The sequence below is a fragment of the Symphodus melops genome, assembly GCF_947650265.1.
Source record: "Symphodus melops genome assembly, chromosome: 16".
Taxonomy (NCBI): domain Eukaryota; kingdom Metazoa; phylum Chordata; class Actinopteri; order Labriformes; family Labridae; genus Symphodus; species Symphodus melops.
Genome location: NC_136706.1, coordinates 13,893,744 through 13,915,197, shown reverse-complemented (window position 1 = coordinate 13,915,197; position 21,454 = coordinate 13,893,744). Strand labels below are relative to the sequence as shown.

Here is a 21,454-nt window from a genome sequence, read left to right as displayed (position 1 = left end):
TCTCTCCTCATTGCTTTCGTTTTCTTTTTAATTGGTGTTTGTTCAAACAATGTGAGTGACAATACATTACCACTGTACATAAAGCAATATTCTGAATCCATAAACATATTCTCCAGAAAACACTAAAGATATATATCAATGCAAAGGTACATGTTCATGGACAGGGAGGTCTCAACTGAGGAAATTATATTGAGAACAGGATTTCCAAACTACTTTGAAGTTGGAACAAAGAACAACTGAATTTAGAAAAATAAATGTGTTGTTTTATATGTTCTGGGGAATACAGTATATGGGTCAAAGCACATTTGGAAAAATCACAAGAGCAAAAAAAAGACAAACCTTTGGTTCCTTGAAAGCCTTGTTCCCTTTTTGCTCACTGAATGGCTCTGCTGACTGAGGTACTATGAAACCTATAAATGGATTTTAAGTCATTGCCACACTTTATTCTTCTGTCTTCTTTAAAGTCCATTAAATGTGTTATGTACTGTAGCTCAGCTTTAAATGTAAATTCACAGTGCAAAACTTTGATTTTATAATTATCTTTTATTCAAAATAAATCTTTACTGGTGCATAGCAAGAGTGATTTACATGAGTTATTGTATTGCAAAAGGAGATGTAAATAAATACTGCATGAACCATCTGAAACAGTAACTGAGCAGCTCACTGCTACAAAATACGCTTGTGTACATGGACATGACAAGCTTAGTTCCTTCAGTCAGATAGAAAACAGTCACTATGATAGAACAGCTGAAATTGAGGGTTGTCAAGAAGCAACATGAAGTCTCGGTCTTTTCCAAAATCATCATTTACATCGATCAATTACAACTTGTACTAATTCACAAATACGCTAAGCTAAAATGAAGCTGAAATGAATCTTACAGTAAAAGGACATAAAAAACATTCAGGCTTGACTTGTTCAGCAGCAGTTCTGACAATATAAAACAATATATACAAGAACAAGGAAGTATAACCAGTTCAATGAGGAGTCAGACAAATTGAAATGTACGGTGACAAAACACTGAACCATCTTATGTCGCCAGTTGCTGTCGAGTTAGTACGAAATGAAAAATACCTCGAAAAAGCAGTAACAAGCTGTGGCCTGTACATTTCAAATGGATTCTGCTTACAGAAAGTAGTACCTCACCTCACCGTGCTATCTTGGTAGCTTATAGATGGAGACAAAAAGCCCTGTTTCCACCGAGCGGTCCGGCTCGGTTCATCTCGGTACGCCGCGCGTTTTGCACTTTTTGGGACCATTCCGTTGGGGTGCCAAGAATGTCGAGCCAACCCGAAAAGAAAACCCGAAAACACTGCAGTCCGTTGATTGGTTGAAAGAATCGTCAATTTCTGTGTTACGTCGGCAAAAAAACCTCAGCCGTGTTTAAACCATTGACTGTAATACACAGCTGATTGTTTACGTCTGTATTTCTCCTCGTGGCACACAGCCTTCTCTGAAACAAAGCTTGATTGAGTTTTTATAATAAAGAGTCACATGCCAGTGACAGAGTAGATGAACTGCTGGATGTCTCTCAGCGTTGTTTTTGTTTGTGTAGCGTTTTTCTTCTTTGCTGAATTTATTAGTTAGCAGTTAGCTGCTATAATGTGATGCTATTTACATAGCGGCTATCGTGATCCGGCTTACACGCCGCCTACCAAAGAGGGCACGGGTGGCTGTGGAAACACAAACGGGATCGGGCTTAATCGAACCAAATCGTACCAAACTGTACCGATCCGCACTGGACTGCTGTGTGAAAACGGGGCTTTAGTTTTTAATGACTTTGTGAAAGCAACTAAGATTTCGACAGCTAAACTTGGTTTCGTTAAAAGGACAGATATAATGGCATTCATGCATTCCCTAAAATAAAAAAGAGGAAAGAAGCATCATGTTGTCCTCTATAACTAGGTCACGGTTGGTCTGATGTGCCACAGATGACTAAGGAGGTGCACAGATGCCATTTATACAGTTCTGGCTGAAAATACATCTCTAAGGCACAGTTTTTCCTTGAAATGCATCTATTAAACCCAGTACTGGTAGCGTTTAAGAGTTGGATTAGGCGACCCGGTTCCCAAAGATGTCTTATATCCTGCCTGAACGGCCGGCGCTGCTGCTCTAAGAGGTATGTTATACCTTTCTTTACTGTCATCACCTACAATATTCCCATCATCACCTGCTCCTTCTGCATCAATGGGCCCCCAGAATGTCATCCCAGGTGCCAGACTCCTTCTTCTTGGGGTTATGGGTACCCTTGGGGAGGTGGGGCAGCTTGCAGAGCCTAGTGGAGTGACCACCACTGAGGGCATGGCCACGCTTCTCTCGGCCCGACCCAGGTAAGGACTTTCCTCTGTGAGCTGGGTGCCCGCAGCGAGCTGCTGGAGGAGCCGAAGTCGGGCCTGCTTCTCCTTGCGTCGTCGGAACACCAGAATCAAAACGATAAGGATAACGATGAGGAGCAAACATGCCAGAAGTGGAAGGATAATGAGGAGAGGGTCAGAGGAGGGGCGAGGGAGGACCTCGACGTGGACTGGCTGGGTGTCAGGGGCGTCTGCTGGACCATGTTTGTGTGTGAGAGAAGGAGTTTTGGGTTGTGGGGCGGGACTGTGACCCCCTCCTGCTCCTTCAGCACTATTCCCTGATCGACTTCCGGTACTCTCGCTGCGTGTGTGGTTCCCCCATCGGTTGTGATTTCTCTGCTTGTGCTGAGTCCTGTTCTGGTTCTTGGATGACAAAATGCGAGGTGACACGCCCACCCTGACCCTGCCCTGCGTTGTTGGTTCCTCTTGTCCAACTCCTCTCCCCTCTGTGTGAGTGGTCTTGTTATGAGACGGGAAACGGTTTGTGTGCTCATGATGCATCTGGTGGTGAGGAAAGATGGTGAAGTGAAGCTCCCCCTTTGCTGGTTGAACATTTTCTGCCTTCAGGAGAAATGTGAACGAATCATTCAGAGGTGTGGCGGGGGTGTGGCCTCGAGCTGTGGTGAGGACTGATTTGTTCCCATGGGGCTGGTCGTCACTGTCACTCAGAGTCTCTTCGATGGCGACCCGGCCTTGCACCACATCTCTAAAGGTAAATGACTTCAGTACCTCAGATGGTTGGTTGGGGTCATAGGTGATCTACAAACATTAACACACATATTGATATCACAGTTAGAGATTATTGTAGTTTCAAAGCACAATACTAGACGTAATGGCTCTGAGCTACTCTTCAGAGAAGACATAAAATAAAAGCAGTTCAGTCAGAGTTATTTACAAGCTGACTCATGCTAAGTGGTTCTTGTTCAAGGAAGGTATGCTTTCAAATATCTGTTTACACTTGATGATAAGTGTATAAACACTTTTACCTTGACTAATTTTCCATGTTTTGGTCGAGATAAAATCTCAAAGACAGGGTCAGATCGGCTGATCCTTGCCAGCTCAGAGGCATCCATCATGGCTTTCCCCAGTTTCACAGCGACGCCACTGGGCACTCTAACCTGCTCCCTCAGGTGAATCAGAGGCTGCACAGTTACCTTCATGTGTGCCGTTACATTTCCATAATCAACACCGTGAGACGAGGCTGACACTAAGACTTGGAAGCTGTCCTCTGATTCGCTGAGTTCGGTCATATGATAGACTACACGGCCAAACATCAGGTCCTCGTGCCAGAAGGTAGTCACTTCCTGGTCGTTAATGGCGATACGTCCATGGCGAGGGTGTGCTGTGACCGTGTAGGTGATGCTGGCCCGGCTGCGACCGTTGGTATGAGCCGCAAGCTGGTTGGTTGTCAGGATCACCGCAGTCTTGCCTTGAACCAATGATAGGCCAGTGTTGTTCACGATGGAGACAGAGGGTTTTATCACCTCCAGACTAAAGAGTTTGTAAAGTGGACGATGGTGACCGTCGGTTACATTGAAGTAGAAAACACCAGCTGAGGGCTCACCCTGGCAGAGAAAACAAAGAACGGATAGAAAAAAAAGAAATGGATAAGAAAAGAAAATGCAGGAAAAATGGTTTAAAATAGTCCCATGCTCACAGGGTAGTACTTCTACAGAGCTCAAGAACCCTTTTCTTTATTTAGCGTTTTTCCTCGATTTGCAAAAACAACTTAAGAGAGACAGACAACGTTGGGAGACGAGGATGTGGGACGACATGCAGCAAAGGGCCAAGGTCACTTCCGAACCCATACATGGGGTTCACGAGCACCACAGCTTAGTGCTGACGTCAGGACCACACTAACTGAGACCAGAGTGCCTCAAGACAGAGACAAGAGATTTGGGGTTCGAGATTAAGTCAAGACCAGGACCGAGGCAGGGCGAGAGCGAGGCAAGAACAAGACCATTAATATCAATAAAAAATCATCCTTGTGTGCAGCGGGCATATCACTCAAAACTCTAAACAGCCCCCTCTCTCAGCTGCTTAATAATACAGCCATGAAAGTTCAGGAGGAAAATGAAAGACAAGGGGAGAATCTGTGCAAACTTATTTTGGATCAAACCAAGAATGAAAAATAAAGTTAAATCTTTTATGTGAAAAGGTTGACTATCTCTGCCCACAGCCTCTCAGTTAGTAAGAGTTAACATATGTTGGCTTTGGTGACCCCTTCTGGCAGTTTCAGTGCACAAAGTGATTCAGGTCACTTCTTGCAATACAATCAATTGTGCAATATGAAATACATTTCACAAACATAACTTTTTAAGTCTTAGTCATGCATTTCTGTACTGACAAATAAGTGATATGCATAGGGGCTTCAAATTGACATCTTAACGCAGACACATTTGTAAACAAAAAAAAGAAAAAACGTCCCATATCCTCATCAGTGGACTTCCTCCTCACCTGCTGTATAAAGTGTAGCCGGTTATGATTGACATCATACTGGGTGAAAGAGGTCACAGGCTCTGGTCTCTCACCCAGCGTTAGGAAGCCGTTGTTGGGCTTACTGATCACAAGGTAGTGCAGCTCCTCTGGAGGGGTGTCATGATCTTCAACCTGGACATGTTTACCGACAGGAATGTGTGAGTGTTAGAAGTTCAATGAGTTATAACACAAACTGTCCAGAGCTCTATTTTTTTTGTAAAGTGTCTTGTGAAAATATTTGTTATGAATTGGGGCTATATACAAATAAATATTGATTACTCTTTCAATAAGAGTTTGATTGAAAAAAAAAACAAACTAAAATCTACTTATAACTTAATACCAGATTCTCATGACTGCTCTGTATTTTCAACGATCCAAGAACAGTCTAAATATTTGTAAAATAAAAAAACTCTTTGTTATAGTCCACATGGATCATTTGAAATAATTTCAAAACTATTTTGGCTTCTAAAACAAAAGCACGATTTAAAAAGCAAGTAAAAAACTAAATAAATATCAATGCCACTTTGCATAAAGGTAATGAAGTGTATCAGCTGCACCTGCTCTTTTCAAACTCGCTCACCTGCAGATTGTCCGGTCCAAGAACAACTCTCTCTCCCACTACGACCTTCATGCTGGGGTTTCTGCTTCTGATGAGTGGCGGCTGATCGTTGACCGGCGTCACCGTGATGTTAAACGTCTCCGTCACTGCAAGGCTGTCCTTGATATGGTGTTGGGAAACAATGTCTAGTGACGAAAGGGAGGATGAGGATGCTGAATGGGGAGGGTATAAAGAGGAGGACGAAGAGGAAAATGTAGATAAAGAGGATGAAGACGAGGAGAGATCCAAAGGAGCCACCCAGGCACGGAAGGTGAAGCTGTCGCTTGTTGTCTCTGAGTCATCGTGGATGTAAGTGATACCAAACTTGTTTAGGGTGACCTGAGAGAAATCTGGTTTATTCCTGAGATAAAACACAATGATAAAAGGACAAATGTATTATTATTATTATTACTTGATTAATTGCACAGTTTGCTTTTTAAAAGTACAAAAACACATTGAAGAATAAGTAGAAGGTCAGACAAACCTGAGTCCAATACTTGCTGATTATGAGCAACAAATGGAATTGTGAGATTTCTAAAATGTTGAATAATGCCTCAGTTTAAGACTTTCTAGAAGGATCCTTTTACCAGGAAGATATGACAATTCCTCATGCCTCACTTCCTAAGGAAGTATTTTCTGTTGCTGGTTCCTTTGCCTTGTCTGTGTTACTGTGTTCAAACAATAAATTTGTCCCTGGATTTAGTATGATTTCATTTTTAGCACATTCATGGAGACACAGCTGAAGCACCCAAATACCTGGTGAGGTTGTGTCCTCTTATTGACAGGACCCCATGACGGGGCAGGGAAATCACTCGGTACATAATGACGTGGTCTTTCCGATGGGACTCTGGAACTTTGCCAAGGAGATTGGAGGCATCAAGTTTCGACCTGTCGATCATCACCCTGCCTCCCTCAGCCACCACAACACCTTAATGTTAAAAACACACACACACCTGAGTGGACCTCCCATAAACCCTTATATGTTTGATTAAAAGAGGAAGAATCTGAAAAAAGTAATAGAGTAGTTCACGTTTTTATGAGGTTTCTTTTATTTCCGAGGAAAGTTTTTGAACGAACAGCCAAACTGTACCTGCATTGTTGAGTAGTCTGGTTCTGTCTTCATGTTCTTTGACTTGGTAGGAGATTAAGATTCTGAAGGTGTGTGGAGGAAGGAAAGCAGGAGGAGAGGACACGGTGAAAGAGAAGGAGTCTGCAGCAGACCATCCCCCCAACTGTGGCTTGTTCTGATCATAGAAGATTACTCCATCATTCAACTGACAGAGACAAGGGCATACGGAGGGAGAATCAAATAGTAGGAGGAGAGTGTTAAGATGATGTTGCAAATCCAAACCATAACATACAATGCTCAAAGACACACAAATCTGTACCATGCTTTGTGTAAAAACGGAAATGTTTAGTGACGAGTTGTCGGGCAAACGTTGAACCAGGCGACCGAATTTGGGAGGAGCTGTCACTGCAAACACCACAGAGCGGTTTCTCCTGATGTTGATGACATCATTAGTTACGGCCTTCAGCTCCTGCTCAGATATGGGGGTCACAGAACCTAAAAAGTGAGAGGAAACATGCTTCTGTCTCATAGGAAGGTGTCATGATGGAACCATAATGGGAAATCTCAAGAAGCAGCCTCATGGGAATCATTTCTTTGCCAATTGGAAACGAACATTGCTGTTTTATAAAACCTTAAATATATAATAATAATAATAATAATAATAATCATATATTTTATTTGTAGCGCACCTTACATTTAAAAGAAGATCTCAAGGTGCTACAAGTAGGCCTCCTATAAAACCATTAAAACAATAGCAAGCGTCAAACAATTAAAATCAGTCAAACAGTTCAAATCAGTAAAACAATTAAAATCAGGCAGAGTTAAGAACCTGAGCATAAAACAAGATCTAAAAGGAGTGGGTTTCTTTTTTTTTTCTCCACATTCACATATGGAGTGTGAGTAGATTCTTAACTGCAATACATTTGAATATCTTGTGCCCTTCATGGCCACAAGTCGTAGTTGATCTTTATAATATAAATGTCCTGGACTTTTATACCTCTTCAAGTCTTTTGCTCATCATGCAAGTTGGTGAAGTTGTGCCAAAAATTCCACCTCTACCTTTAGTTGAAGAGAGATGAATCCAAAAAACTATTCAACCCTTTCATCACATGCTTGTTCATAAAGAACACCACTTTGGATTTGAAAACACCTTGTAGATACTGCTTTTGATCACAGAAATAGCTCCTTGGTAACATCACCTAAAAATCAATACATGTGCTTTGGCTGGCTGAGTCAAGAGTTTCGTAGCACCGTTTTCTTGAAAAGTGATACCTGGTAAGACCTCCATCTGACGATTTCTCTGCAGGGTAAGGACCAGAGAGTGGGCGGTTGTGCTGAAGATCTGGCGAGGGGCGAAGTTCACACCATCGTTCACCTGAAATTGAAATCCACCCGACAAAGGACCTACACAAGAATAGATCAGGGTCAGGAACAGAATGGGCTTTCTTTATTCCTGGTTTATTTGGTGAATAAACCAGCTTTTTTATAAAGTTGCTTCTTGGATTCCTCTGATTTTCTACATTTTTAAAAGTTCCGTCTTAAATTCTTTTTAATGCATATTTCTTAGTTTTCCAAATAAAGAGCCAGTCATTTTTGTGTTTATGCTTTTCTATTTCTTGGTTTCCTCAGGGAACCCCATGTTTCACATCACAATGCTATGATCTCTGGGATATTCCCTCAGGAAGATCTGTAGGAACTAATTAAGGAAGGCAGTAAAGTCCTTGAGTCTGATTGGGTCACATCACATCCATACACTCACCGCTGTGCACAAACACCAGTTGTCTATTGTGAATGTAATTCTGAGTAAAGTTCAGGATCGGTCTTGAGGGGGCGCTCTTCAGGGCCAGGTGGCCGTTGCTGGGTGGGGTGATGATGAACTCTAGCGTCTCCGGTGGAGTGTCTGTGTCCTCTGCACCAAGTTCCTCAGGGGTGATCTCTGTCACTGAAGCCACCCACACCTGAGGAAAAAGGTCATTCCAAAAAATGTCTGATTTAATGCACAGTATTGAAGACACCCATGTGATAAAACAACAGCAAGTGTTTTTTTTCTTGTATATTTTATTCTCATCAAAAGTCACAGTCAGTAGTTTTGAGATGATGGCAAGCAGACTAAAGAAAAGTGAAGGAGAAACATGAATCAGTGCCTATAGGTGTATCACTTTCATCAACATTGTAGTCATACATTATCCATTAAGCTTCTCTTTACTAAGAAAAGTTACACATTGAGACTCCAGACTTTGGTTTGAAAATACTCATAATTCTCTGTATGCACATAATCACTTCCCACCTTCAGACCTTTGTTGCTTGTAACAACAGGAGTCTCATCATTGACAGGTGTGACATGGATGTGAACAGTGCAGGGCAGACTGTGCTTCCTGATTTCCGTCTGATTGGCTACTATGGTAAAGTTGTCTGTCTGCGTCTCGCTGCCATCATGGATATAGGATATGTACTCTCGTTCCACCTGTAAACAGAAGTAAGGGTGGAAAAGATTCCAGCAGAGGTTAATCCTATGGTCAATTAGTCTGATGTTAAAATGCTATAACAAAGCAACAAAAAGTTAAAAAAAAAGAAAAAGAAAAAAAGGTTCCTGTCGCAAACAAAATGCTGCTCTGAGAAATTGGCATGGCTACAAAACAAACCTTTACTGAATCACTCTTCAAGACTCCTTATAGCTTCCTAATTACCCATTAAATGAGAACAAGAGTCCACTCCAGAATATCATTTGTTTTCCTTATGTTTGTCTTGCACAGTCAAACCTCAGTGTGAGTGAAGGCAGTGATGGACATTCCCGGGATCCGGCTGTGCTCCAAGTGTCCGTGTCGCGGTGGAACAATGACCTGGTACAGGAAGTTCATCCCTGAAAAGTGATGATTGGTGACCTTGATGACATCTGAGGTCAGTGGCAGAGATGACCCTTCATCAATGGTCAAGTCAGATACCTGCAGAAATGAGGAACACAAAAACAATGGACTTATTGACTTGTTTACCGTTGGCTTGGTTAAGTTGATAAAATTACTTTGTTTATTGTGCTCTCAAAAATCTGAGGGCACAAAATTACCTGTAGAGGAATCATGATTGGTATGATATCAATCTCCAGCTTGATGGATCCAACCTTTGTCAGCCCGTTGGTCGCCACCAAAAGAATAGAGTCATTGGTGCTTCCTGCAGCCTGATGGTGGTAGATAATCAATCCCTGATTGAGATCCTCCTGAGTAAAAGAGTTTGTTTGCTGCTCTCTGATGTTCTGCAATGAGGCACAAAGTAGATAAACCCATTAAAAGGCGGTTTCTGTTTGAATACTTTGACAACTTGAAGTTGAAGTATGGTGCATCAAAGTGCAGAGTGAACAAAAATATGCTGGAGAAGGGCATGTGACAAAAGACTGACCACCCGCTGACACCAGAACATCTGGTGTTTCTGTAGGAATCATGGCTAAGTCGCAGATCAATACATCTTTAAAGCCTTTCATCGTGTATCCAGCATTAGCAGATAAACCCTTTGAATAATACCTGCCAAGCAACTAATTACAGAGAGAGAAAGATCTTGAGTAGCAGAATTTAGGGTGGGGCATTTTCCTGTCCTACTTATAGGGCACTAAACCTTAAATAGGTGGGATGTCATTTTGGCTGTAGAGTTGGCTTTACTTGATAAAAGTGCTGCTGTTCGCTCTTGTAGGTTTGTTGCTTGACGTCGGGGCCAGACCTCTGGAGGAAACCGTTGGTGGGAGGACTTTGAACGGAAAAAAATATCTGCGGTGGCTGGCTGTCCTCATGAACCACCTGTTTAAACAAAACATTTGATTTTTATAAATAATTTTGGGGAAAATTAAGAGTGTATTATACAAATGAATTCTGTAAAACATGTGTTGTCATGCAATGGTCATTGCTACCTCTAAGTTCTCCCTGCTTATGGAGATATTCTTTCCCTCAGTCACCAGCAATGGATGGTTACTGATGACTGTTGGTGGCCTTTGGTGACTCTCCAAGTAGATTTTGATCAGCACCCCAATGTCAAGATGCACCTCCCTCTTCCCTCTCTCAGGTCGCCGTACTGTGCTCTTCTCCTTGGCTCTTGCAGTTACATTAAAATTATCTGATAACATTTGGCTGCCATCATGTTGATACACCAGACGCCCTTCTGTCAAATCTCGCTGGGTGAATATCACAATTGAATGTGTTGCTGCAACACTCTCACGATCTTCATCTTTGAAGAAGAGCAAACCGTGTTTAGGTGGAAGGAAGACCTCAAATGTCACTTCTTCCAGGTCTCGAATGTCAAGGTTGCTGAAGATGCTGAGGTTGGCTGAGGTCAAGGTTATAAGCCCCCCATTCTGGACAGTAAGGCCTGTGTTGTTCTCAATCTGGAGGTAAGGATCCTGGGCAATCACCTGTACAAGCCAGTGGATTGAACATTTGAACAGGAATAAATAGTATAGCAGCGGTCAGTGTGTCATACATTTATTGGCTTACATTTTTACCTCTAAAAGGGCTAAACATCTTTAATTGGAAAAATTACTTTTTAAATTACTTTTAAAAAAATTTAAAAGTAAAAAAAAAACTAAATGCACTGCTTAAAAAAAACAAAACAATGAATGTGTTTACTCACACTGTATATTTTATACATAGAGAACTAACTTGTAATTGTATGTTCATGCAGCCTGGTCTTTATAGAATTTCACATCCATATTCATTTACAAGGGAAACACAAAGGACATATGCACAAAGGACAGGAAATGTAACTCCAATATAACTACAAATGAAAACAGCAAATAAAAATGACAAGTTTGAAAATGATATAATCACCTCCATCAGTGTTGACACGTAATGTTTCCCATCTGATATGAAAAGGACAAATCGTCCAAAACTCACTCCTCTGTGGACAAACAACACCCTTTTCTGAGAGACAAAGAGATGAGCATCAGCAAGCTTGAGAAAGAAATATTTTAAAACTTAAGAATCACCACCACTTATCATAAATTACAACAAGGTATAAAGGCATCTAAGGCAACTTAATTTGCTGTGGTTCTAGAGTTTACATGGTATCTAAAACCCACTCTTTTGCACCACTGGTACTAGAGGTACTGCATCCTTTAACTTTTGCAATTTTTAAAAACAGATACCCAGAGGCATGCCCAAATGTGTTACTATGCATGCATCTTGGCTTGAGTACGGATTGTTATCGTTTCTCCTTACAATAATTTATAAAGGATTAACATTTATATTAGTATTGTAAGCATTCTGTCTTTCTGAGGTTTTATCACCGTTTATTTTTGTCAGACAGGGAATCCCTGGGTAACTAAATTATATGGCGTGATATACATTATCATTAAGTAGCCAACCATAATGATAGAATCACAATAAAGTTATTCTGCTGTAATTATTATATTTTATTACAAAAAAATCAGAATAACAGATTATCTGGAAAATGCACAATGACCCTAAAGATGCAGGATTCCTATATACACTGCAGTTTGACCTATTGTAATAATGCATCATAACATTTTTTACCCATGTGACATCATTATGCTGTCTTTTCAAACTTAGCCTGTGTTCATAGGCTAAGGCCCTCATTCATGGCATAAGCCCCACTGTGACGAGTCATAAAGTAGTGACACAGTAAGTCAAATTTAAAGGAAAACACGTTCAGATTCCCTTTTTATTTGTCCCACCCCTAATATTTGGATCGGTCAGATATTGAGGATCCCATGAGGGTAGCTGACGTAAGAAAACATAAATGTCTAATGGCTTCATTCTACATGATGGGCTGTATTCTACAGGAATAGCAAGAACTCTTCAAGATAAATATTCCTTACCTGCTCGAGGTCCCGCTGTGTGAACTCATACAGCTTGTGGCTTGGATCACTAGCCAGTACCAGCTCGCCCATGGGAATTCCCCTCCGCGTGTACACCAACCAACTCTCATCAAAGTCCAAGTCATCATCCTGGTAACGAAGGTCATTCAACGTGACCAACCTCTGTCCATAGCGGGCAACATGGAACACTTTATCCACAACCCTGACAGGTCTCTGGTCATTGACAAGCTGCACAGAAATATTAAACATATGCTCGCCTGTATTTCCGTCCTCCTTCTTGTCAGTGTGTTTGTGGGGTTTGTTGACCATGACTTGAAATGAAAAGGAATCCTGCTTGGTCTCGCTGTCATCGTGAACGTACATGATCCTCTCCTCAATAATATCCTGATTTGTGAACATCACAATGTTGTTGTTGATGGAAGTGGAGTTGGAGAGGTTGATCCTCCTTAACTGGCCATGTCTGGGGCTCACTGTTACACAGTATTGAACCTCCAGGTTACCAGTTGTGTGAGTGAACAGAATATCTTTGTTGATGACTTTACTTCCACCTTCCAGGACGGCAAGTCCTTTGTTTAGAACTGTGATGACTGTCATCTCGGCTTTAATGTTGATTCTGAAGTCGTACGTTGTGGAGTTAGCATGTCTAGAAAACACCTGATAGCTACATGTGTCTCTTGTACCGTAATGTAACCTGTTAAACAGCTCGTACTTCACCAAACCATCTGTAATGTTCTGTTGGCTGAAGGTAGACCTCCTTTTCAGGACTCTGTTATTCAGGTACAGCTTGCCTTTCTTTGGTAGCGTTAGCAGCCTAAAGTAAAGGTCACTCTCATTGAGTCTGACACCCTTAGAAATCACATGAAGGTTTTCAGGCATGACTGCCGTACTCAGAACACCATTGACCTCCATTTTGCTTCGTGTGACCTTAAAGTGGATACATCGAACCATAATTGGGAATACAACCTCCTTGATAGCCATAGCACCAACTGTGATTTTACATTTGAAGCGATCAGTGATGTTGTAATGACTCTGAAGGCCATGGACAGTACTGACATATCGGATCCGTTTCTTTTTCAGTAGACTCTGGGAGAAAGAGGTTGTTGATTTCCATTCGCCATTTGAGTGCAAACGCTGCAGCTCTCCATATTGTGGCAACTCTGTAACGTCATAGCGGATTTCCAATGCCTGATTAGCCCAATTAACTTGTACAGCCAGGTTCATGGCAGTGATGAAGGAAGCTTCGCCTTGGTTTATCTCCAGTCCAGTGTTGTTTACAACTCTGAGTTCCAGCTTCACGGCCATAATTCTCAAAACAACTGTGTTGCTAAACTATGAAAAAGAGAGAGAGAGAGAAAAAAAATTTATGATGACAAGAGATTTAACACCCAAGCACAGGAATTATATAACAGGAGCAACAGAGAGAAGTAGTAGAGAAAGATGAGGAGGCTTTTTATTAGCTTAAACATTTTAAGTATTTCTTTTACTTATTTTCGATAGCTGAATTATTATGCAAAATGTCAAATGTGTTTGTATGTGATACCATTGTTTTAGGCTTTATTCCGACACAGGGGGGTTAAACTTAATGCTCACATTAACATTCCTACATACTCAGAATGACACATCTTAACATTGATTTTTACATACATTTTAGTTCAAAATGGTAGATACAATGATTTCTGAGCACTGTGCACACCCTAGAGCAGGGGTGTCCAAAGTGCGGCCCGGGGGCCATTTGTGGCCCTTGAGTGGATTTTTTGTGGCCCTTGACTTCAAATCGAAGAATCAGAAGATTTTGGCCCCAGGCCTCATCAGATGGCATATTTCGTTCTTTTTTTCTTTTTCATGTTAGCGAGGGAGACCTATAAAAGCCTGACTATTCTTTCCAAAAAATTAGAACACAACAGTTTCTCACTGCAATTAGTTATTGTGTATTTACATTATTTTTTGAAGAGGTCAAAATACAAAAAGTTCCTTCCAATATTAAAAAAAAAAAAAAAAAAAAAAAAACCCTATGGCCCGTGAGCGATTCTAACGTGACAATTTTGGCCCGCAAGAAAAAAAGTTTGGACACCACTGCCCTAGAGCCATATTAACCTGTACTCAGGCACAAGGATGCTAACAATAGCATGCTAACCTGCTCAAAATAAAACATGTTTTATGAACAGGTTCTATTTTTACAAATGGTGATAAACATGTTAGCATGCTAACATTTGCTTTATATGACTAATTACAAACCACAACAACATTTTGACAAGAAATAACCTTTTTTTGCAGGTAGCCTAGTTTGTCACATGCTTAATGTGATTAAAGATGTATTGCCTTTTAGAAAACATCTGCTTACTCACCTTCTGTCCATCGCTGACCCTAAGTGCCAGTCTTGAGGTAATGAGGCCGGTGTGGACGAAGCTAATCTTACCGTCCTCAAGATCATTCAAAGAGAACAAATTAATTGGCCTGGAAAGATGGATGCAAATATATTAACTAGCATGTCTGGTTCTGTTTCCCGCTGTTCTTACCACAGTATGCCTCAAATGTTGCTCTTGGTAAAATGAATCAGTGTAATTTCTTGATAAATGAGACATCTGTGAGGTTGCTGTAATCACATAAACATACTTTTATTGACTATGCATTTTATGAACTGCTGTAAAGGTGGTATCTATCACCAATTTAACCCTGACTTAACAGAGTGTAAAAACAGAATTTTGCCTTGTGGGATAAATAAAGTAAATTCTTCTTCTTCTGGTAGTAATTTAAAAGATTCACACATCATTTGAAGCTAACGTTGCCTGAGTTTTTGACCATATATGGTATGCAGTAGACAGTATGAAAGAGAATTGTCTATTGGTCTGATTGGCTCTAATAAGATTTGGGATGAATTTTAAGCCTAACGAGCACCAGTACAAACCTGCCAGGGTAATCCTGGTGCTCAAGATGTCCAGACTCCGTGTTGAGGTTTCCCAGGGAGCTTAACATCAGTTCTGAAGGACTGCTGTCAGGGTCCAACACTCTCAGCACATCTGTTGTCAGCTGGGGAAAATGTGGAGGTATGAAATTTCCTCTTCTTGACAACACATACATTAACAAATCATTGAGGCAGTTTGCTGTAGCTACCTGTCTTTTGGACTTTTCTGGTAAAGTGAAAAGATTTCCCTCTGGCAGACTGAGCACAGGTGCATCATTGACAGGACTGATGCTGATATCAAACCGATGCAGGCGGTTGCCCTTCAGAAACATAGGAAGCTTCCTCTTATTGTTAGAGAAGACTGAAAACATGAAGAAGTCATGCTGGTCTTCTGATCCACTGTGAACATACATCACCCGACCTTGCCAAAGATCCAGCATACTGAAAGTCTGGTCAAACTCTTCTGCTCCTAGAGTTATCTCTTCCTGGGTATCTGCTAGAATCCCATCAGAGTATGGACTGAGGTCCAACCGGAGCTGGCCATGTGCAGGTTGCCCCTCTATGCGGAACATTAACTGAGCTGGATGAATGCCAAATTTCCGCAAATCCAGATTTACCTGGATGGAGAGCAAATGGGGAGTATTTTATAGTCAGCCCCATCATATGCAAATGAAAGGGCTTTGATATCAGCAACATGTGCAAAATCTGAACGGAAAAAAATATGAACTAAAAGAACAGATTAAAACGAGACAACAATACCTACCCTTATGTGTTTTGGCTCAAGTGGTGCACGGCCTCCCTCTACCACCTCAAGCTTTTTTAATGAAATAAAGTTAGTGTTCTTCTTGTTGTAGGTAGTTGGTTGAGTAGTTGTCACATCAAACTCTTGGCAATCGGTTGGGCTAGTGGTTGTAAGTGTATCATGAGTTTGCTGTGTCATACAGCCAACAGTGATGTCCTTAGTGATGACTGCATTAGGTAGGCCTGTTCTTTTATTGTTCACCCTAATTTCCCGGAGGCAGCCTTTAAAGGAGACTCCTCCCTTTGCCAATTTTCCTCCAGGTACATCTGACATCAGCCCAGCTCGCCTCGCTTCAATACGGGTTTCTTTGTTCAGTCCTCCAAGAAAAAGAGGCCCATTGAGCTGGATGGCCTGCAGCTCAACACTTAGATTAGCCTGGACCAATTCTTCATCCACTTTAAGCTGGACACTGTGGGGCAGCAGGTGAAGCTTAATGGGATACCAAGTGGGGTTTTGCTGAACATCCGTTAGAGAACGCAGCTCAGTCTTACTCCCCTTTCCATTTCCTAGTGTTGCAATCAGGTGACCATCTTGTAGTTCTATGGCAACAAAAACCCCCTTGTTCCCAGAGCTGTACAGCACCATGCCATCCTCTTCTCTTGCAGAAGGCTGCATTTCACATTCAAACACACCCTCCTGTTGAACTTCCCATGGTGTGAGAGATATAAAGGCTTTGGAGCTGAAAAAACTAATTGAATCTTCTACTGTGGCAGAAAACTGTGAACTACAACCTAGAGAGACCTCATGAACACTCTTGTATCCAGAATAAGGCCTAAGACTGGAAAGCAAGTTATGTTCATTGAACACAGCTTCGTCTATACAACCTCTAAATCCAATAGAAATGTTGAGAAGATTTGTTTGCTTCAGTCCAGCTGCCCCGCCAACAAAAAGTCCATCCTCAACATTGAGCCTCAGATCTGGTCCTGGCACATGGAGGCTGGTATGGGAGTTGCGATCCACAGTCATATTTACAGTATTATGGTTGTGGATCAGCTCCAAGTAGTGCCATGCTAGGTCATCAAGATGCATGCCCCTTTCTGAGTGTAGTGAATGCTCGCCCGATCCGAAGTCCAGACGTACCTAAGGCATGAAAGGGACAGCAGAAAGAAAAGAGCAGGGGAATGCAGGAATGAAAGTTACATGAAATACAAGTCTTTAAAAAAGTTAATCCTACCCTAAGACCAATTTAAATTACAATGGTAAAGCAGTAAACATGAACGCAGACATACAGCACTGATGAGGTGTATAGTGTGCCAAATTATTACTGTAGATTAAAAAACAGTCAACGAACAACAACGCAACTAAACTCTGTGATGAGCAACTCTTTGCCCTGTGTTTTCATCAAACCATTGCGGCCTTCTTATCCTGAGTCATGAAGGAACTTGTTCTAAGATAAACCAGTGCCAAAGGGTTTGTTTTTTTTTACTCTGGAAGTAATCTGACACCCAGGTGTTTGAGTTCAGACTTCTCCCTGGCTCTCCTGAGGATGGTAAAAGCCAATATGAGGTAAAATAGCTCAAGGCAAAAGTATGTGTTCCTGTGTTGAAGGTGTAAGGCATCTTTATGAGAAAGCCTCAAGACAGATCTTACTTTGACCCATTTCATGTAATTAAATCTCAAATGGTCTTTCCCCAGAAAAAAATGTAATAGTAAAATCATGAACAATAAACTAATCTGCCTTATAATTTCCCATTGAGAAATGGATTCCCATCAGTTGCTTTTCACAAGTGTATTATTATCCTAGTTGCAGCTGCTGTATACCTGTAAACGCCCAGATATCAGCTCCAGAAGTAAGAAGTCTTTACGTCCAGCTGCCAAAAAAAGAAGCCCTGTCTGACTGGAGGTTCGAAAACGTAAATGCAGCAGCGTCTGAATGGAGGCTTCCACTGTCCGCAGATGGATGTAGCCATCCCCATAGAATGACACTAAAACAATGAAAAACATCAGAGGAGAAAAGTAAAGGTTATAGGTGGTTTTCCAAGAATTTGTGTACCGGTAATGTTTTTCCTGCATCCTAAAGCACATATGGAGGGCTTACACATCAGTAGCAATTGCAGATCATTTGGTTCCCATATGAATAAACAGCTTTAGTATTCCACACCATTTTTGGTCATTTGCTGTTACAAAGTGTACACATCAATAGTGTACACATCAATAGCAATTGCAGACCATTTGGTCATTTGGTCCCCATATGAATAAACAGCTTAAGTATTCCACAACATTTTTTGGTAATTCGCTGTTACAAAGTAACGGGCAGCTAAGGTATATCATAAATCTAATGGAATGGAATTCGATGGCCTTTTGACCAATGATAACATCTAAAATAAAATGAACTTTTTATCTCAGGATTTAATTCTGTCAAGGCTTTTCCATTCATTTGTAGTCTATTGACTGGCTTGTCAATTTGGTGTCTACTCTGCACTTTACACCTGTTATCCAAAGTCAATTAATGACAGCTAATGCGCTCTGCAGCAGGTCATCCTGAAATGTTCTGGTGCTAATTAGACTCCCGTCATGACCCAAATTGCCCCATTTCCCACTCTGGGAAGTGCAAATAACATCACGTGGCAAACTTGAATTGAGTAGCCTACTCTGATGAAATGTGATTAAAAAGATGTCAATTAAAACATAAATTACGATAATCATCATGTAACTTCAGGCTAAATATAAGCTATCCATCTATAGCTAGTTTGAACAGGGGTAAAAGTGCAAAAATAAACAGCACCCATTCAGTGGCTCATTGAGACTGTATTCAGGCACAGGGCTTTTAAGAGTGGAATAACAGATGTCTATTGCTAACACTTACAAGAGCAATGCTGATGTTGGCTGGCTATATTTATGCAGTAGTAGTCATCATATTAGTGTCCATCGTGCTAATGCTTATTAGCACGAAACACAAAGTAGGCCTATAGCTGAGGAGGGTGTTAACGGCCATTATTTTGCAGGAACTGGTCATAAACCATTGTCATAGATAAGTTAACATTATAACCTGAAGAAGGCACTACTAACTGTTTAAGGATCTTCTGAGCTTTTTAACTGACCTCATCTCTGTGGACACATAAATGGCTATGGAAATCTATGTCACCATCATGTTGCTGATGTCGAGATGGCCATGAGGTTTCTAAAATCGTTAGGATACATTATCTGAGAACCACAAAGGTCTTTAGGTCATCAGAAAGTGGTTAGATAATTTAGTCTGGACTAAAGTTGTGGATCAGCTGACCAACTGTCTGTCCATAGTCATGCCCATAGTCTTTCATTAATTGTGACTTAAAATACAAGAGGCAGTTCTGCTGTCCTTACATTTTTATTCAATGTATATACACAAACATAGGTTCTGCATGACCAAGATTTTATTTGTAGGTTTATATAATAGTGGGACCAGATCACAACCCAACTCCCATTGCTGAATATAAAAATCAGTAGTCTAGATTTTAATTGATTTGACCCATTTGAGCGGCAGTGTGGGAGCACTCTGTCAAATGGCTTGTCAATTTCTGGAAACCTTCTCACAGCAAATACAGGTCAGAAAGATGATGTGTGCATGTGTGTGTGAATGGCTGTGTTGCTTAAATCTTTGTCTATATACCCTTTTGTCTTATCTAAAAACAAAGCAAAGGCCTTTTATCAAAAATATCAATCACAAAAGCTCCTGTGTAGATCTTGCAAAGTTGCAACAGTGTAATTACGTGAAAAGCCAATAATTCATGATCCAACACCAAACGGACAAAAAAAATCTTGACTTTATCTTTAGGGAATTCTTAACCATTTTGTGTTTTACATTATGGTGAAAATCTGGTGTTTTTCCTGTAGGTGGGTAACATGCTGAATTAATTTGCATAACGATTTTTGTTTCATATTTGACATTTATACCAAAAATATGTCTACAAAAATAATGTAGTGTTGTATGTTGCTAAATTTCTACCTGTAAAGTAAAACTATATTCATTTAAAAGGCTGCACAGTCCAAGAGTGAAGTCCTTGGTCAGCAGGCTGGCCCAGCATACCACTCAGCATAAAGCCTCTAAGCCCACTGTCACTATAGCCTGTGTGCGTCCATCTATCTCTAATCTACCTCAATGATACCATTGAACAATGGATTATTAGTAATCTCCCTTCCGTCACAGCTCGAATATGGAGAAAGGTCTTAAATGCGGCGTCATTAGCAGGTATTAAGAAATAGACATATGACACTGTTTAAAGCTATGTTGATGAGATCTTATTTGTGCACATGCAGCATTTATTAAGAAAAGATAATATGGAATCAATCTGAATTTGATTAGTCGCATTGATTTGGAATTATCCTCTTAAAAAAAAGCTGAGACTGCTCTTAAGTTTATACTGAGAGGAAAATCAAAAATTATATTTGTCAATAAAGATCAAATAAAAATATTACAGGTTTAATACTTGCTTTGGGCAAATTTTACAAACGAACAATTAAATTGATCAACATACTGTATTAAAACTATTGTAAACATTGTGATAGTTTTCCAGAGCAATGTATTAACCAAGCGCTGCAAAAATGAACTGCAAGATTCAAGCCAATACATTGTCCAGCAGTTTAATGACTTCAGATTACATTAACATTAAACTGCTTATTTACAGAAAAAAATGTAATTTCATCAGTGTCTAACCCTGATATTGCATTTTGTGTATGGTAAAAGTAAATGTAAATATGTTTGCACAATAAACTGCAATGTTACATGCTTTCATGGACAAAAACTTCTTCAGCAGAAACTGTTCCATCACAACAATTCAACAAATTAGTCATCTTAAAAAAACATCCATGTTTAGTTTCAATTTTGAATTACAGAGCGAATTAGTCTTCTCTCATTTGCAGTGCCTTACCTCCATAAACATGTCCTGTGGAAATCAGAAGAAGAAGAAGAAGGAACAGATCAGCTACAAATCTCCCCATTGTTTGAAAGGACATGAAAATCTAACATGCATTTAGTTAAGAGCAACATCTGGCTGCTTGATTGTGCCATTCATTGTCTTTGCAATTCATGGCTCAGTCATCTGCAACTTAATGCCTGTACTTGCTTTGCTTGCTTTGGCTACAGCCTTTAAAATATGTACCTGTGCTTGTGAACGCAACACAGGGAGGTAGAGCTCCACCCCCTGACCCTCCCCTTTGCTGTTGATGTCCTTAGTACTGAACATGAACACCAGAGGGAGATGTCATAGCACAAAAAAATAGTTTCTGTGAGTTTTTGTTTACAGCGAAACCTAAACTACACCTCATGTCTATGAAGAGAATTAATAGAATGGGAACCAATCCTTATCTGATCAACTTTTTCTTGTGTTTTGTGCTTCTGTTACACATCGTTAGATAAGCAGCACTGAGAAAAGACTATCGTTTATTATGTATTCATTTTCATTCTGTAAAGTAATTATTACAAGTATATATTTACTTTTATTAATATAATTTGTGTTTTG

The 21,454-nt window shown here is 40.5% G+C and overlaps 1 protein-coding gene across 1 annotated transcript; it reads right to left on the bottom strand.

Moving 5' to 3' along the window:
- Positions 1 to 595: 595 nt before the first annotated feature.
- LOC306837487 (chondroitin sulfate proteoglycan 4-like) lies at positions 596 to 20,933 on the bottom strand (the record flags this gene model as incomplete). The annotated part of the gene is made up of 23 exons (XM_079365191.1): positions 596 to 1,027; positions 1,302 to 3,111; positions 3,339 to 3,917; positions 4,810 to 4,962; positions 5,411 to 5,789; positions 6,185 to 6,356; positions 6,519 to 6,702; positions 6,817 to 6,992; positions 7,770 to 7,901; positions 8,257 to 8,455; positions 8,785 to 8,961; positions 9,257 to 9,439; positions 9,559 to 9,744; positions 10,145 to 10,279; positions 10,390 to 10,887; positions 11,303 to 11,395; positions 12,313 to 13,641; positions 14,658 to 14,766; positions 15,218 to 15,339; positions 15,424 to 15,831; positions 15,978 to 17,096; positions 17,778 to 17,941; positions 20,864 to 20,933. The coding sequence occupies 22 exons, from the start codon at positions 20,931 to 20,933 to the stop codon at positions 2,017 to 2,019; spliced, it is 7,662 nt and encodes a 2,553-aa protein (XP_079221317.1). The 3' UTR covers positions 596 to 1,027; positions 1,302 to 2,016.
- Positions 20,934 to 21,454: the final 521 nt, after the last annotated feature.